The sequence below is a fragment of the Sorghum bicolor genome, chromosome 9 (genome assembly GCF_000003195.3).
Source record: "Sorghum bicolor cultivar BTx623 chromosome 9, Sorghum_bicolor_NCBIv3, whole genome shotgun sequence".
NCBI lineage: Eukaryota > Viridiplantae > Streptophyta > Magnoliopsida > Poales > Poaceae > Sorghum > Sorghum bicolor.
Genome location: NC_012878.2, coordinates 49502605 through 49521647, shown reverse-complemented (window position 1 = coordinate 49521647; position 19043 = coordinate 49502605). Strand labels below are relative to the sequence as shown.

At 40.8% G+C, this 19043-nt stretch overlaps 2 protein-coding genes across 2 annotated transcripts; both read left to right on the top strand.

Moving 5' to 3' along the window:
- LOC8085138 (probably inactive leucine-rich repeat receptor-like protein kinase At5g48380) lies at positions 7062-10456 on the top strand. The gene is made up of 3 exons (XM_002441055.2): positions 7062-7254; positions 8157-9048; positions 9181-10456. Exons 2-3 carry the CDS (start codon positions 8227-8229, stop codon positions 10177-10179), a joined length of 1821 nt encoding a protein of 606 aa, XP_002441100.1. The 5' UTR covers positions 7062-7254; positions 8157-8226; the 3' UTR covers positions 10180-10456.
- Positions 15601-17547, top strand: LOC8076961 (putative disease resistance protein RGA3). Its single transcript, XM_002441054.2, has one exon. It carries the CDS (start codon positions 15601-15603, stop codon positions 17545-17547), a length of 1947 nt encoding a protein of 648 aa, XP_002441099.1.

Genomic DNA, 19043 nt, shown 5'->3' with positions numbered 1-19043 from the left:
CCACAATGCATGAGTTTCACCTTGATGTTTCCTAGGCTGGGCAAAGCATTTAATTACTGCAAAATGATTGGATCACATGCAAGATGGTAAAACGATTTAGTCCTCAGTGGGGATTTCATCCTGTTTCACCGCGTGGGAAACAACGCTAGCAGAGTTTCACCATGGTGAAACTACTTCCTTCTCTCTCTTCTTCGTTTCATGCAAAAAGTGCAGTTTTGCTGACATGTCGCTCTAATAAATGTGCATGACATCCTGGTGAAACCCCCACTGAGACTGACCTAAGTTAGACCCAGTTTCTAAGATATTTGTTCTCTCTCTTCAATAACTACCTTGCCACATCAGCAAAATGCTTAGATGGCACCATAATTAATGTCTATAGAAACTATGATAGTTTCTGCAATGGGAGTGCTCTTATTAATATAAAACCACTTCATTTCATTTCTTCTAGGCTTGTCGAGTTTTCTTTTTTCTTTTTTGCATGGCTGGCTGCTCCTGCTACTCTCTGTCTGTTCAAAAGATCATGTCACGGGAACCTACTTGTCATCCGAATAGGGCACAACTTCGTGCACAGATATGTTCTAGTTTTTAGAGATAGGATGATTTTATCCCGTCTTTAGTTCAAAGGGCAGAACCGTATATATTTGGTGTTTTGTGGAGCTCCTAACTTATGGAGCTCATTCGTTAGTCTCTTTCATGTTTTTTCTCCATCTTCCGTATATTATTCGCAACGCCTCTACCCTCGTCTTCTCGGTCTCCCTCGCCCTCAACTCTACCACTAAGCTCACTGCCTCACCGGCTCCGGCCTTGCCTTTGCCCCTATTCTAAGCTCCACATTGACCCTACCCCAAGGTTGGTGAATGCCTGAGCATGAGCGAGGCGGATGTTGTAAAGACACCTAACATGATCGCCTCCCATGAAGAGTGTGTGTAAGGTCCAAATGGCTAGAGGGGGGGTGAATAGCCTATTTAAAAAATCTACAAACTTCAACTAGACAAGTTGATTAGTAAAACAAAAGGCGAAGCTATTCTAGCACTAGCACAACTAAGCTATGCAAGCCACCTACACAAGTCTAGCAAGAAAGCTAAACACTAGTTACAACAAGAAAGCACAACTAGAAGCTTGCTACACTCCTAAACAAGAAAGCTAAGCTAAACAAGCTACACAACTAGCAAGGTATACACGAAGGTAAAGGAGAGGGGAGTGATTGTTATACTAACGTTTGTAGAGTAGAAATATATCCAATCAATCACGTGCACAATCACAAGAGAAACCTCGGCAAGAGATGACACAAGATTTTTTACCGAGGTTCACTTGCTTCCCGGCAAGCTACTCCTCGTTGTGGCGATACACCCACTTGATGGATCACGAGCTAATTGGCAATCCAAAGCCAAACCCTCAGCGGGTGCCGCACATCCACTCACAAGATGAGGATCCTCCAAGCCACGAGCAATCCACTAGAGTAGCCAATTGCGATCTCCCGCGGGGAAGGCTCAAGAACCCCTCACAAATCACTTGGTGAGGCTCGAAACAATCTCCAAGCACGAGCTCAACACCAGCGCTGCTCCAAGCCGTCTAGGGCGTCGGGAAACACCCAGTAAACTCAAGAATCAAGTGCCACTAAATGCAACTCTCAAAGCAATGCACTTGAATCTCACTCAATCTCACTAGGATTAGTAATCAAGCAAGGAGATGAGTGGAGGGAGTGTTCTCTAGCTCAATGTATGTCTCAAGTAATCAAATGTGCAAGAGTTAACCTCCCAAAGCCGGCCACCTTCTATTTATAAGCCCCTCAAAGAAACTAGCCGTTGGCTGTTTTCACTGGGCTGAAAACGGGGGCACCGGACGCTACTAAGTGAGCACCGGACGCTCGACTCCCTGCGTCCAGTGCACTGGAGTTGGCCACGTGTCCTCTTTGAATCTCGCGTGTCAGATCCTAACGGCTACCTGCAACACACCGGACGCTCTTCAAGTCCACACCGGATGCGTCCGGTGCACACCGGACTCATGCGCAAAGAGTTTGTCAAACTCGCGACCTCACCGGACGCTGGGCACCGGACGGTCCGGTGCTCACTGGACTCGTGCGCACCTAGCAGGGTCAAGCACACCGGACGCTGAGGCCAGCGTCCGGTGCCTCCGCACTCAGCGTCCGGTGAGTGTTTCTCAGTGAGAAAACACTCCCGCGACTTCTCAAAAGTTCCCACCGGCGCAATAGAAAATATACACTTATTTTTCTCAAAAGCGCTGAATCCCGCCTCACAAGCTCGGCGGGAGGGAGAGAGGAACCCACACCCCTCTCAACCCTAGGAACTCCACCTCCTTTGTAAATGTGCTAACACCAACAAGTGTCCACCACCAAAGTGCATGTGTGTTAGCTTTTCACAAACATTTTCATCAAAGGAGTTAGGTTAGCACTTTACTAGATCCTAATGCATATGCTCAAGATGTAGATCTAGTAGCACTTGATTCGAGAGATGACCGTGATTTCCCTCTTGATAGTCGGCTATCTATCCTAAACCCGGTCAGTCACTTCTCTACTCATCTTAGACCGGCAAAAGTAAAATCCTATGTTTATACCTTTGCCTTGATAACTTTGCTCCTCGTCTAACACCATGATCTTCACTTCATGCTTCATCCCTTTGTGATCATGTGGCCACCTCTCCATGCCACCATGCACCTTCGTCACATGTGTTGTTGTGCCTAACTCAAATCACTTAGACACAAGGCATTAGCAACTTGGTGTCATTAATTACCAAAACCAAACTTGGGCTTTCAGTGTGGAGATAGCACTTTACCCACTAACCTCGGCTGTCGCACAAACTCCTCCTCTTCCTAGAGTCAGTGTCCAGCTTGACAACGATTGTGTATGTGTGGCCATTACCTGCTTCTGCTCTTACCTCGTGAGAGGGATGACCCCGTCCAATTGTTCTGGAGGTATAAGGTCACTCTACATTTTAGACAAATATTTCTAATGGGGAGCAATCTCGTCCCTCGTCCAAACATTAACTTAAAGGCGATTATCTCATCACATCCCTCCACCCAAACACTAACATTGGTGTCATGTCCTTCAATGTGTGCCTACGAATTAGTCGGTCAAACGTGTCAATTGTTAGTCCATACAGATCTAACTAGTTGCCTATATTAGCTTATATATCTAGACTTATGAACTGCAATTTGCTCATATTTGGTTGCATAGACTCTTATTCCAAAGTAGGCCAATGCTATAAGTCAATGCACACAAAAAAAAAATATTATCACCTCTCATACCTCTGCTAGAGATGCGATACCTTAACTAGAACACGGATGTGACTACATATAACATAATTTAACTCAATCAAACATTTTTTGTTAAAAGTATGGTTTAATTGTGCAAAACAACCCAACATCAATATCCTACGTACGGTTACGTTGACTTAGATTATGTTGTATAAGATCTAACACAGACTAATAATATATATAATAGAAACAACCAATCAAACCCTATACAACATAATGGAATTGTAGATTATGTTGTTAAGATCTAATAGAGACTAATATAATACAAACAACTAATTATAAACCTTATAATGTACCGGAATTGGGCTTGGAAAGTTGGCGACACATTGGAGCAGTCCAGCCCTCCACTTGAACTGTAGTGTCAGGTGTGAACAAATAGCGCTTGACCACATACTCCGTACGACGGAGGTTCGGTCCTCTCGTCTATGGACTGGCCCTATTTTCTCCCACTCCTAGTGGTGCGTGGCCCCACCGGGCTAGTCTAATCTTACCTGACCAAGCATGCAGCAAACACAGCAAAGGAACTCCAGACACGGGTTAGTGTTTGAAGATTTGCTCCAAAGGAATCTAACACCGATCAAAGACCATTACCACAATGACTAGATCAAAAGCCGTAGAAAATCTACTCCATTGAGTTCGATAAATAATAAATAAGAGATAAAGGGCTGTGGCCTCAATTTTCTTAGCTGTTCTTGACGCGAGAAATCAGTTGGCACCATCAAGATTCTCGATCGGCTTAATTCTGTTTGTCGACTACTCCCTCCATCCTAAATTGTAAGTTATTCCAAGAATCTTGATGAGTTAAACTATCTTAGGTTTGATCAAATTTATATAATTAAATTATTATTATTATGATACCAACTAAATATTATTAGATTTTTTTAAATTATATTTTTATAGTATACTCATTTTATGTTATAAATCTTAGTATTTTTTCTATAATTTTGGTCAAATTTAAAAATATTTTTTATAATAACTTATAATTTAGAATGGAACGAACCCGTTTAGAATCCTAACAGGATGTAAACGGAGATCTATATGACTGCGTGTTCATGTGAATCTAGCCGAACCTGTTTTCCAAGGTGTGATCTCAAGTCTTCCATGGATGGACATGAACGTCACAGACAGACCCGATAGCTAGGCTTGACTTGACCCGTTCAACTCAGCTCACGTCCTGCCGGCTACCATGGGCCCGTGCCGGCTTCCCAACAACTTTCATCAAGTGAACTGTGATGCCGTGGCACATGCAACGCTTACCTCATCCCTGTGTGCCCGTGGATGGAGACAAAAGAGCTACTACACCGTTTACACGGCACGACCACAGTTTCTTTGCACAATTGCAATCGGCACTTCCTCCTCTTCTAAAATTAGTTCGGCAGAGTTTCTCTATAGGTATTTTAGACAACCGAAATACCTTTTAAAAAAAATATTTTCCATGTTTTTACCTAATAGGTGGATATATTCCACCACATATTTTGCACCAATGCATTGTGCAACGACTGTATTCAAACAAAGTTCGAAAAAGACAAGTGGTTTGGAAACTTCGCTCTCAAAGAATAATACCCATGTTTATACAATATTATAAGAAAAAAAACATATATCAACCATCAATGTTTTTAGCTCTAGACCCCTTAACATTTTCTTTAGAAGAGATTTAGGGGAAAAGCTAATTAAATAGAATGGATTAGTGGCTAATATTGCATTTGTGCAGTTGGATGATCAATAAGATTCCATTAAGTGGAGCTTTATGAAACAAAGATTTTTTTTCATAGTGAAATCAATGTATAGACAATTAGTCAAATTGTAGTGCCTTTAAACAATGTTTGGAAGCTACAATTACTACTTAAAATCAAAATATTTATCTAGTTCTTGATAAAAGGGGAAATCTTAATAAAAGACCGCTTACTAAAATGAAACAAAAAAGGATAAGATAGATGTTTTTGTGAAAAAAAACATTTAGCATTTGTTCTTTGATTATCGAGTTGCTAGATTTGTTTGGAGAGTCTGTCAAGTGGCATTAATTTCAAACCACAAAAAGATGTATCTGACTTATTTGGGGTGTGGGAAGTACACTCTAGTCTATTTGACTATTTAGAAATATTAGGATTTATGATAAAAAATGACTATACTTTTATTTGTGTGTTGTTTTGAGGATAATTTATTGGACACATTTCTAGAACCCTATGCATAAGAAGAATGACATGCCATTGTTGAAGTGGACATGTCACGTGATGGAGACCGTGGCTATGAAAATCTATATATCCTATAAAGACAAACCCCACTAAGCTAATTCTCTTGCATCTCCTTGCGCCACGTCATCATCTACTTCTACTGCCGCATGGAATTAAGGGTCCACTCACAAATGGTTTCAGTAGTGAATATAACTACCTACACATAACCCTACATGCATACTGCTAGCAATTATTCTCTCACGTGACCTTCTCTCTTCCTCTTCAGAAATTGACTACTAAAACTTTTTTTGCGAGCAAAAAAAAATTTTTAGTAGTCAATTTGTAGATGACTCGATAAACTACAGTAAAATCATATTTATATTTCTTCTTCATACCCGCGGCAACGCGCGGGAAATCCTCCTAGTATTTGCCAATCATGGATGGTTGTTGGTTAAGAGGTTTAGCATTTATCGATCATACCTTTTGTTTGGCATTGAGTTTGAGAGTTTTTCTAAAAAAAATGGAGGCTCTAACTGTAGTAAGGAGTGGTTATAGGCAAAACTCTTGCTGAGATCATAATAAACTTTCTTTTCTCATTTTTATTGTTGTGTGTTCTTGAGGAACACAATGGACTACTTTGGATGTTATAGCTTTGGAACCTCCAGATGAGAAAAATGATGGTTTACAGAAAAATAGTTGAAGGTGGAGTTTCTAAAACACTAAAATTAATACTCCTTTAATTTTTTTTACAAAGTCATGTTTTTTTAAAAATTATAAAAATATTTTGCATCCAAACATAATCTAAGCGTATGCTTATATGCACAGATACTAAACCTATGAATGAAGGCCCTGTTCTGTAGTATTAATTCAATAATACTTTTCTCTCACAATATTTTAGCATAAGCTAAATTTTAGCGAAATGAGGACCGATCTTATTTGGTTCTGCATTAGCGACGCGTTTCAGCAAAGAACATGGAAACCCACCGAATGGTTTGTGTTGGACCCGCGTGGGGCAACCACACAAAATATGATAGTGGAACCAAACAGACGCTGAACTTATTATGAGTGTCTAGATATGGATACTTGATTTTCCCTATTTGATATAAGATCACCATTTGTTGTTCTTATCAGATAAATAATTTATAGGAGGTGAATATTTAACTCTACGACGTACTTCCTCTGTCTCAAAAAGACCGATATTTTTTACTTTGACCAATTATATTTGACCACTCGTCTTATTTATTTTTTTTTTACAAATTCTAAAATAGATAAATCATCATTAAAGTACCTCTAATAATTAAATAAGTTATATCAAAATAGATAATATTTGTAAAAAAGTTATAATAAAATAGATGATCAAACAAGGTGTCCGAAAGTCAATAACAGATTATATCCAATCCAAACTGCCATCCTGGTCCGTCCGATCATCCAGAGGAGAGAGAAAAGAAAAGGCCAGGCGCAGAGCATATAAAGCAGGCGGCCGGGTAGACTGGGAGAGTTGACCGGAAAGTCCTTGGGTTTCCGCGTCCCGGCCTCACACCTCACTCAGCACACCACCCGCTCTCGCGGGCCCCACTGGGCCCCCACACGCCTTTGAAAACTCTCGTCTCGCTTTCTAATTCCACACCGGCCTGGTGCCTGCCCTGCTCGCTCGCTCGCTCGCTCTAGTCCTCCCTCCGACTCCGAGACACGGAGTCCTCTTCCCTCCCCTCCCTGAACCTACAGCTTCGTCGTCACCCCGCCGGCGCTCCCTTCCTCCCCTGGTCCGCCCGGATACAGGTTCCCTCCTGAGCGCGGGAAGAAGTTCCCGGTGAGCACCCATGGAACCTGTCCCTCCCTCACTCTCGTCCTCTCATCGTTTTCTTTTCTTCTTGTGGTTTAATTATCATCGTTCTTGCAAAATTTGCCATGGTCCTGTACGATCTTGCATGCTGTGGTCTGGGCGAGGGTTCTTAAATTCGAGAGGACCTGTCAGCCGTGGCGACGAAAGCGATCGATTTTGTGTTTTTCGCAGAGAACTGTGCTGGAATTTGGGAGAGAATTAGAAACCCTGTGCATGGTGTTCGTTCTAGCGGTTTGTGTCCTCAGGAGGAAGGGTTTGCCGCAATCAAAAGTGCTTTTTTTTAAAGAACGACCCAGCGTGTGAAATTAGAGAGAAAGACGGAGGAGCATGGGCTCTTATGGTGCCCGCTTTCGGGAGATCTTTTTCTTTAGATTTTTTTTTCTTCTTCTGAAAAGTTGTGCGCCTTTAGTTGCGGTTGGAGCCGTTTATGTTGGGCATGAGAGATCAATCAAGAGACTAAATTAGAAAGCCTTTTGACAGTTTTTATAATATAGGTAGGATCGAGGATTTGTTCATGATCTGCCTCTCGTTTGTTTTTGTTGCTTTCCATGCATATGGCTGCACTTCTTCTTTGTTGCAAAAACCTTAACAAAAGTTGCCAACTCGTGTTATTTGCTTGCCTCTAGTGGGGATCGGTTCTTTAACTGATGTTTCCTGTGTGTGGTTCACATTATTTGGCGTTGCCGATATCACGTTTGAATCGAATTTTGCATTTTAGGTAGTGGAAGAGAGAAGTTGCATAGCGACTTTTAGGTCCCCATATGGTTGCTGTCACCATTTACCAATTAGTATATGTCTCTCTTGTTTATTTTATTTTATTCAAAGTCTAGCGTCTCTAAGTCTGTGCGTTCGAATTTGATTTTGTGTAGGTGAAGCTTGAATCGAGAAGTGGTGTTAACATCATCAGGGAGAAGTTGGATTAGTCCGCCAAAGTGCTCGATGACAGATCATTTTGCTCTAAGTCTAGGTGCTCTTTTTCTGTTGTTGCTAAGTACCAGTGGTTTCAGCTCTGAACTTGATGTCCAATGCTTGAGAGACGTTCAGAAATCGGTGATTGATCCAAATGGTATACTCAAATCCTCATGGATTTTTGATAACAGCAGTGCGGGTTTCATATGCAAATTTACTGGTGTGGAGTGCTGGCACCCAGATGAGAATCGAGTTCTTACATTGCGCCTCAGCAACCTTGGTCTTCAGGGTCCATTCCCTAAAGGTCTTAAGAATTGTACCAGTATGACTGGGCTGGATCTGTCAAGTAACAGCTTTACTGGCGTCATCCCTTCAGACATCGAGCAGCAAGTGCCAATGTTGACATCTCTGGACCTCTCCTATAATAGTTTCTCAGGAGGAATTCCAATACTTATTTATAACATTTCATACCTAAACACCCTTAATCTTCAGCATAACCAATTGAGTGGTGAAATCCCAGGGCAGTTCAGCGCCCTTGCTCGGTTACAAGTGTTTAATGTTGCTGACAACCGACTATCAGGGATTATTCCAAGTTCTCTACGGAACTTCTCGGCATCAAACTTTGCTGGTAATGAAGGACTGTGTGGGCCTCCATTAGGTGACTGCCAAGCTTCAGCAAAGAGCAAGAGCACTGCAGCAATCATTGGGGCTATTGTTGGAGTGGTAATTGTCGTCATTATTGGTGCAATAGTTGTGTTCTTTTGTCTGCGGAGGAAACCAGCCAAGAAGAAGGCAAAGGATGAGGATGATAATAAGTGGGCAAAGAGTATCAAAGGAACAAAAACTATCAAGGCAAGTCATTAACTTATCATTTGATTTTTCTTTTTCTTAGGCACATAGGCCCAAATGCAATTTCAAATAACATTTCACACAAAAAGTAATCGGAGACTTATCTCTGACATGATTATTTCGATTATTATCCAGGTATCTATGTTTGAGAATCCAGTTTCAAAGATGAAACTAAGTGATCTCATGAAAGCCACAAACCAATTCAGCAAAGAGAACATCATTGGTACTGGGAGGACAGGAACTATGTACAAGGCAGTGCTACCTGACGGTTCCTTCCTAGCTGTCAAAAGGCTACAAGACTCGCAACATTCTGAATCACAGTTCACATCGGAGATGAAGACACTTGGTCAAGTGAGGCACCGGAACTTGGTTCCGCTCTTGGGATTTTGCATTGCCAAGAAGGAGAAGTTGCTGGTGTACAAGCACATGCCCAAGGGCTCACTCTATGATCAGTTAAATCAAGAGGAAGGTAGTAAGATGGACTGGCCATTGAGGCTACGAATCGGCATTGGTGCAGCAAAAGGGCTTGCATATCTCCACCATACCTGCAATCCTCGAGTTCTTCACCGCAACATCAGCTCCAAATGCATCCTCTTAGATGAGGATTTCGAACCAAAGATATCGGACTTTGGCCTTGCTAGGCTCATGAACCCAATAGACACCCATCTCAGCACCTTTGTCAATGGGGAATTCGGAGACCTTGGTTACGTGGCACCAGAGTATGCGCGTACTCTGATGGCCACGCCAAAGGGCGATGTCTACAGCTTTGGTGTGGTTCTCCTTGAGCTTGTCACCGGCGAGAAGCCTACCCACGTTTCCTCGGCCCCGGAGAATTTCAGAGGGAGCCTAGTGGAATGGATCAATTATATGTCCAACAACGCACTTCTCCAAGACGCTATCGATAAGTCGCTGGTAGGGAAGGATGCTGATGGTGAGCTGATGCAGTTCCTGAAAGTTGCGTGTTCCTGCACGCTCGCCACCCCGAAGGAGAGACCAACCATGTTTGAGGTTTACCAGCTCGTTAGAGCCATTGGGGAAAGGTACCATTTCACTGCCGATGATGACCTGGTGCTGCCACCTCTTAGCACAGATGGTGATGGTGTAACCCTCGACGAACTCATTGTTGCCAAGTAATTGCAAAATTCATATGTCGCAGAAGACAAAACAAGACTGAATGTCTTCTCTTTTTTTTCCCCCTCCGAGGGAATTAGTAATGGTGAAGTGAGTATATGTAGTACCAATTAGTAGCAGGATAATACTGCATCCGCTGTATAGTTGTTGTAGCTTGGTTGTTACCCACCCTTTGGAGATGATAGTAGCTGTAAAGGATAATTTCCATGTAACCAATTTGGGGGCTAGGTTGTTGTTACTTGTAAGTTTGTTACCCTTGTGTCATGGGGTTTCCCTGCCATTTCACAGTACTACACTTGCACGTTGTCGTAGGAGCTCACGGTAAGATTCTTGCACTGTTCCCTGCACCTGGCTGCATAGGCATCTCGCAGGGCAGAGGTCAGTGTTTTGTGAAGGAGCACTTTGCCAGTTGGAAACTATTCTGGTCCAAGACCAAAAAGCCCGGTCGTGCGTGCACGGCAGACAGTCAAACTTTTTGACTCTGATCATTGAGGGCATGTTTAGTTTCTAAAAATTTTCTTTTTATGCTATCACATCAAATATTTGTACGCATACATGAAATATTAAATATAGATAAAAATAACTAATTATACAGTTTATATTTAATTTGTGAGATGAATCTTTTAAACCTAATTAGTTTATGATAGACATTAATTACCAAATAAATCGAAAACTTTGTAGTAGTTAAATCTAAAAATTTTCGCGAACTAAACAAAGCCTAATTTATGGGGCAGTACATGGTAGTACTCTTTAACTTCTAAAACAACTTTTATATGACGTGCGGTGGAAATCACACTTGCAGTAAATCAAAGATATATACTCCTCCATCCTAAACTGTCGTTTTCGCTTCTTAAGAAATAACTTTAATTAAATATATATTTAAAAATATTAATACTTGTGGTATATAATTAGTATCATCAGAAAGATCTTTAAATCTAATTTTTTTAATAGATTTATTTAGAGATACAAATGTTGTACGTATTTTTATATAAAGCTAGTTAAACTTGTGATAAAAAACTCAAAACAACAATTATTTTAATACGGAGGGAATATATACTGAATGAGTCGGACAAACGTGACAGCGCTAAAAATAAAAGCAATCAACAGAATTATAAATACAGATGCACTTGCTGCTGATAAAGTTACGACGTTTCAAAGTTACGACGTTTCTACAGAATATATATTGCCGGCAGCCTATTTATTTCGTAAGTACCAACATATCCGCTTAGAATTTGTGTTAGCCAAAGCTTCAATTCTTAGAATTCATGTTAGCCAAAGTTTTAAAAGTTTGATTAACTTTACATAATAGAGCATCAATATCTATGATATAAAATGAATATTTTATAAAAATATATTCTATGCTAAATCTAATAGTACTAATTTGGTATTATAACTCATAATATTTTTTTTCTAGAAATTAGATCAAAATTAAAAGTTTGACCTACAACTCTACAAATTAAAGTTTTTAAAGACAGAGGGAGTACGTCTATATTGATCGGTGGGTACTTGTTATCCATATTCAAATCCTTAACCATTTCATTCAAGTAAGAAATAGGTAAAGTTATTTTTATCCAATAGAAATGGGGTAAGGCTATGGGGATCCGAGGGCAAATCCTTAGCTTAATTAATCATCTGTTTGTAAAAATAGGTGGTTCAGATAATACAAAGGCCGTTTGAGTTTTGGATTTTAATGTGGGACCCACATTTTGATCTTACTGTAGTAAGGTACCAACTGTTATATTGAAGCATGCAACAAAATTTTATTTCACTAATTTTTTAAAGTGTGAATGTATCATTTTCAATTTTAACGCCAACTTTTTTTTTGAGTGAACTGGAGGGTCGCCCCTGCAGAAATTTATTAAAAAAAAAGGAGGGTTCCGAAATTACAAGATAAAAGACTTACAGGAAGGAACAGGAAGGCAGGTGAAGTTTAGTTAAGAAACAAAAAAAGGAGATGAAGAAAATTAGAGCTAACAAGCAGTCTATTGAAAATGTTGACACCATTGTTCAAATTGGAGGCTTAGACTTGTCTTGATACGGCAAGAGACCTTTGCCGGTTCCATTAAAAAGGCTCTTTTGCATTCTTGGGTTGACATTAGTCTGTTGTTGAAGATTGCTTCATTTCTTGCTTTTCAAATCGTCCAACTCATCAAGATGATTACTATCATGAAAAACTGGGATTGTAATTGAGTTCTCAGTGCATGAATGTTTTGCAGTGTTTCCCCATCTTGTGCTATGTAATTCAAGAGTTCCCCAACATTGCTGTGCGTATGGACATCCCCAGAACAAGTGAAGTACTGTTTCTTCCTGGGCTGATCCAACTTTTGACGTGGGGCTCACATATATATTTATCAACACTAATCTACATGAAGTAGTCGCCTTAACGAGTTACCTACAACTAATTTCAGTTAATTTCATGAAAACTTTAATGTATAGATAGGGTTTTAAAATTTTAGGGTGCAACTTTTGACGTGAGGCACACATTTAAATATAGCCACACCATTGCACGAAGTAGCCTACTGTCATACCGAGTCATTTCAAGAAAAAATTCAATCAATTTTGCTCAGATTTTTATGTGCAAACGTGATTTTAATTGTAGATTCGAGTTTTTTTTATACATGTTTGTAGATTCGCTGTTTGGGTCGAAGCTCCAGGCAACAATCTTGACCTCAGAGCAACTCCAAGAGAGTTGGTAAAAATGGATGGCTAAATTCAAGATTTAGCCAACCTCTAAAATAGAAAATCATGTAAAAAACAAAAATCTCCAATAGTCTTTCTATACTGCAAATCATATAACTAGCGGGATATGCAAGCTATATTTACCATGCGAGAAATCCGGGATAGATGACTTGCTATTTTAGCAAACCAAATACAATAGCTGTTGGACTCTCTTTTCTCTCCCAAAATAGTCAAATATAGAATACATAACATGAATAGCTCTTCTCTTGGAGTTGCTCTCAGGTGTCCTAAATATATGGATTAGAGCAGTACATGGTGCCGACACATGCAGCCGTGTGCCTACTGAAACTCTATGTGCACATTTTGTGCGCGGGAGATGCGCTTTGGGATAAATATTCATTAGGCTTTATTTGATGTAGTCGGACATTAATCTACATACGTTTAGGTGGATTGGAGTGGAATTTAAATTAAATTTTACTCTAATTCACAGCAACACATATGGATTAAGGTGAATCCGACAATATCCAAAGCATAGAGTAAGAGATATATGACCGATCGAACAAGATATATGACTAATCACGCAACTATACTCACCAGGTAGTGGTTCGATTTGGTCGCCAAGTAATGGTGCCCTTGGTGATGATTATTAAGTGTTCACTGCCAGATACAGATTTGAAACCGCCTGAGAGTAAGCCTTGTTTATTTTTCAAAAAAAATTTAGTTCGAAGCACTATAGCACTTTCGTTTGTTTGTGACAAATATTATTCAATTATGGACTAAGTAGGCTCAAAAAATTCATTTCGCGATTTACAGACAAACTGTGAAATTAGTTTTTTTTGTTTTTGACTATATTTAATGTTTCATGCATGTGCCGCAAGACTCAATATGACGAGAAATTTTGAAAAGTTTTTTATTTTTGAGGTGAACTAAACAAGGACTAAAACACCATAATCGGATCAAACTCTAAACCAACAGTGATTTCATTCACCACCACCAGATTTGAACTGTCGATGTTAATCATGTTAATTATGATCGACAATTCACCACCGAGGGCTAAAACCGGGGGATCACGAACAGACTCTGATGACCTTTAGGCCTTGTTTAGTTCCGAATTTTTTTTTGGGAAATTGATACTGTAGCACTTTCGTTTGTATTTGACAAATATTGTCTAATTATGGACTAACTAGATTTAAAAAAATCGTCTCGTCAATTCTGACCAAACTGTGCAATTAGTTTTTATTTTCATCTATATTTAATACTCCATGCATACGTCTAAAGATTTGATGTGATAGAAAATGTGAAAAATTTTGCAAAATTTTCTCGAAACTAAACAAGGCCTTATATGTAGTAGTGGCACAGTTGTGCTAATACTAGGATTCAAAATAGGCATGTTTTGTTGCCCTTTTGTGCCTCATCCTAACTTCGTTCTATGCATATAAACTCACTGAGGTCTTGTTTAGTTCCAAAAAACTTTGCTAAAAAGTTTTTATTTCTCGTCACATCGAATCTTGCGGCACATGCATGGAGTATTAAATATAGATGAAAATAAAAACTAATTACACAGTTTACCTGTAATTTGTGAGACGAGTCTTTTGAGCCTAGTTACTCTATGATTAGGTAATATTTATCAAATAAAAACAAAAGTGCTACAGTATCCGAAATCTCAAAATTTTACGAACTAAACAAGGTCTAAGAAGCTTATTTGCACCCATGCAAATATACAGCTCCATCCCTCTGCGGAGACGACCATTTTGAGCTTCACTGAGGAAACTGTTTTGGCTTGTTTAGTTGGGGATTTTTTTTTGTTTTTGGCTACTGTAGGACTTTCATTTATATTTGAAAATTATTGTCCAATCATGGATTAATTAGACTCAAAATATTTGGCTTGTAAATTACAGACAAACTATGTAATTAGTTATTTTTTATCTATATTTAATGTTTCATGCATCCATCTAAAGATTCGATGTGATGAAAAATCTTAAAATTTAGTTCCAAAATTTTTTACAAAATGGACACGTAGAACTTTCGTTTGCATTGATAAATATTGTCCAATCATGAATTAACTAGGCTCAAAAGATTTGTCCCGTAAATTACAGATAAACTGTACAATTAATTATTATTTTTATCTATATTTAATATTCTATCACAAGATTTGATGTGACGAAGAATTTAAAATTTTTTTAAAAATTTGTTAGAACTAAACAAGGCGTCAGTGATATCTCATCCGTTTTCATATCTAGGTCTGGTTTACTTTAATTTTTTTTTGCAAAATAGGAATAACAGCATTTTCATTTATATTTGACAAATATTATCCAATTATGGTCTAACTAGGCTCAAAAGATTCGTCTCGTCAATTCCGACCAAATTATACAATTAATTTTTATTTTTATTTATATTTAATACTTTATGTATATATCTAAATATTCGATATGACGAAAAATCTAAAAAATTTTGTAAATTTTTTTGCGAACTAAACAAGTCCCTGTTCTCGCTCACACCGTCACACGGGGTGCGTTGGCCCAACGGCGAACGCGCTCGACTCTCAGCCCAGCGCGGCTTCCCAAGTCTCTGTCTCTACTCTCTACGTTAGACCACAGCAGGGGCTGCGCGTGGTCAACCAAAGCCACACGAAAGCGACGACCGACCAAGGGAGAATCCGCCAATTTTTTCCCCCCAATCCCCACCCCACCCCTCACCGGCGCAAACCCACGGGATCCGTCGCAGCCCAGCCTTCAATTCGCGCCGATGCTTGCCCCCGCGCCGTGGCCCGTGTCGCAGGACGTCGCCGCGCTCGCCGACCGCGCCAGCGCCCTCTCCCGCGCCGCCGCCGGGCCCCGGAACCCGCTGGGGGCCCTCGCGGCGGCGCTCCACCGGATCCAGCCCGTAGCCCGCGAGCTCGAGCGCTGGAGGTGGCTCACGCCCGGCGATCCTGAGGTGCCCGACCTGCACGCCTGGCTCTTCGAGCTCAGGAACGCGGTGGCCGACGCCGAGGACATCCTAGACGAGCTCCACAGCCGGCGCCAGGTCGGCCCCCCGCTCTCAGCCTGCGTGTACGCCACGTTCCGTGGCCCCGGACGGAAGCTCAGGCGACTGGCGGAGAGGCTCGACCGCGCCCGCGACGATTCGGAGCGGCTGCGACCTGGCAGGGCCAGCGCCGCGGCGGGATGCGGTGTGCGGTCGCCGAACCGGGTAACCGGCTCCGTGCTCGCGGAGCGGAAGGTATTCGGGCGTGGGGAGGAGTGCGACTCCATAGTCGCCAGGCTCGTCGATGATTGCGAGGAAACGTGCCGTTCGGTTGCTCCGGTTGTTGCAGTGGTTGGCCATGGAGGCGTCGGCAAGACCACGGTTGCTCAGTGCGTGTACAACGATGCGAGGATTGAAGCGCGGTTCGGTATGAGAGCTTGGGTCTGCGTCTGGGATAGATCAGATGAGGTGGAGCTCACCAGGGAGATACTACAGTCCATTGGCTGTGCAGATGATGCACCGTGTGATGATGGTCTTTCCAGTTTAGATAGTTTGCAGGAGGAGCTTGAGAAATTGGTTGCATCTAAGAGGTTCCTCCTGGTACTTGATGATGTTTGGATTGATGAGGGTAAAACCGAGAAAGAGAATAGGAGCATGTGGAAGAAAGTGTTGGCGCCACTTAGATCTGCGGCAATCGGGAGCAAGGTCTTGGTGACCACTCGGATGAAGCTAGTAGCTGAGGTTCTGAATGCGGCTCATGTGGTTTCTCTTGACAGGTTAAGAAGCAGTGATTGCTGGTTGCTGTTGAAGGAAGTTGCTTTGGGTGGGCAACCCATGGATTTTCCACCCGAGTTGCAAGAGATTTTAGGAGCTATTGTTGCGAATGTTAAGGGATTACCTTTAGCTACTAAAGCTATTGGGCAAATGATAAGTAGCACCAGGAGCACAAGGAAATGGAGAGCACTGATGAACACAGAAATTAGTGATAATATCATTATCTCCTCCCTCCAACTCAGTTACCAACAATTGCCGGGTCACCTCCAGCGCTGCTTTGCATATTGCAGCATATTTCCAACGACCTGGAGGTTTAATCGCTATGATTTGGTCAAAATGTGGATGGCTCTCGGTTTCATTCAACCACCAACAGATGAAGGGAAAGGGATGGAAGATTTAGGGCAAAAATACTTCGATGATCTTCTATCACGGTCCTTCTTTGGGACTGCAAATAAAGACCAGCAAACGTATTACTTCCTGGATGACCTAATGCACAGTTTGGCACAGCATTTCTCCGCTCATGATTGCATGAAAATTAATGAGGATGTTCCTGTTGTGATTCCACCAACAGTTCGTCACCTGTCTATCTCAACTGATTATTTACCACAGCTGAAGAGCAAATACAGGCTGGGAAGGCTGCGGACATTGTTAGTTCTCAGAAGCCCATCATTATCCTCAAGTCATTTTCCTAGGAAACTTTTGGCCAAATTTAAGAACTTGAGGGTTCTGGATCTTAGTGAATCAGATATTGCAGAATTACCTGAAACCATCAGTCAGTTGGTTCATCTCCATTACCTAGCTTTCAGTGGTATAGCTAACAAACTTCCCAAGAGTATATACAGGCTTAAACAACTTGAGGTGCGTGACATACCTATATTGTTGTTCCACGATAATCATCTTGGCCGTGTTAGCAAATTCGTTACAATTAAACATCCAAAACATGCTGTGGAGTAAGGTCAATTAAGGCCTTGATTGGTGTGTAAGGCTACACATAAGAGTTGAACTCTATTTCTCATAGGAGAAAGAATTATGGGGTGAAGGATTAACCTGCAAGGTTGTTTGGTTAATTAGGCAACCAGCTTCCTGGTGTGCTTTCAGAATCAAACTTTACAATCAATCCCAGGATCAGACATGAAGTGCAATTTTTTTCTCCAAGGAAAGAGCAACTCAACAACTTCAAGCTCTAGAATTTGTTTGAACTCAACCCGTCTCTGTGATTTGGTGTCAGAATAAATCCAATTTGGTGGATCAAGAATCTGGTTGTGCACATCCTTAAGAACTTCAAGCTGTTACCTGTTGGTTTGTTTGCTGATCCCTGGTTGGCGGCACTCCATTTTTGTATCCTAACAAACATGTATAGTCTGTTACTTTTTTATTTGTCATTTGTACAGTAATACCATTTGGTCAACTGATGTATTCACTATTGTTCCTTTCTTACAAGGAAAAAAAGGTAAAGATATGATACTTTGGGTTACATTCCGGATGGAGTTTTGCTTTGATGGGGTGTGGATTCTATTATGTGATCTTATGCATTGGATTCAGCTTTCCATAGGTCATAGGATAGCAAATGTCTCCTTAATGTGAGGTGTCTAGGCTTGGTTAGACAGAAAATGAACTACAAAGGGTGTATTGAGCACTCACAAATTTCCTATCTAATAGCACTCACTGCCCAGACAGTAGAAATGCTATTATGAACCGAAGCAAATGCAACTTGGTTTTAAAGATTTTGTTTTTTTTTAAAAAAAAATCTATAACAAACCCCTGATGGGGCTTGGAATAGATATAACAAATAATAATAGTTGGGTTGGGTCCCTTTTCGTCAGGGGTGTGGAATTAGGGGTAATGTCCGTTTCAGTGTTAGTTGGGTCATTTTTCCGTCAGTGGTGTGGAATTAGCGGTATGTACGCTTCAGTGTTACAGTCAGTAGTAGTACAGGTATTTCTGTTTTGCAAAGCAGATTAGAAGGTAGTTTTTTTTTCAATGGAAATAACAATATTATTGTTGTTTGTTGTAATAGAACAAATTTCATTTTGCTGATGGATAAATAATATTGTTCACAGCTCAGGAAACTGCATCAGAGTCCTACACGTACAACCATTTGAGTTACAATTTAGGGTTAAACAACATGTGGAAGCTCTTCGATACATGTGTGGATGGGACTGGTTAAATGTATGGTTTTGTACGAGTTGTAAGCAAAATGGCATCACATCATGTGAGAGTTTACAAATCTGACGGTCACAACACCATCTTTGACAGAAATATAAATGAAATGATGCTTAAGCCAATGTGGGCACAGACACAAGTGCATTACAGTACTGTTTCAGAACACTAAAACAACAGTTCCAGCTGAGAAAAGCTGTTGGCAATTATGCTTCGATCGGTATTCTGTGTCCTGCATGATAGGATTTCAGATACAGATTGTTAGCACAGTGCATCACTGTGACGGAAGC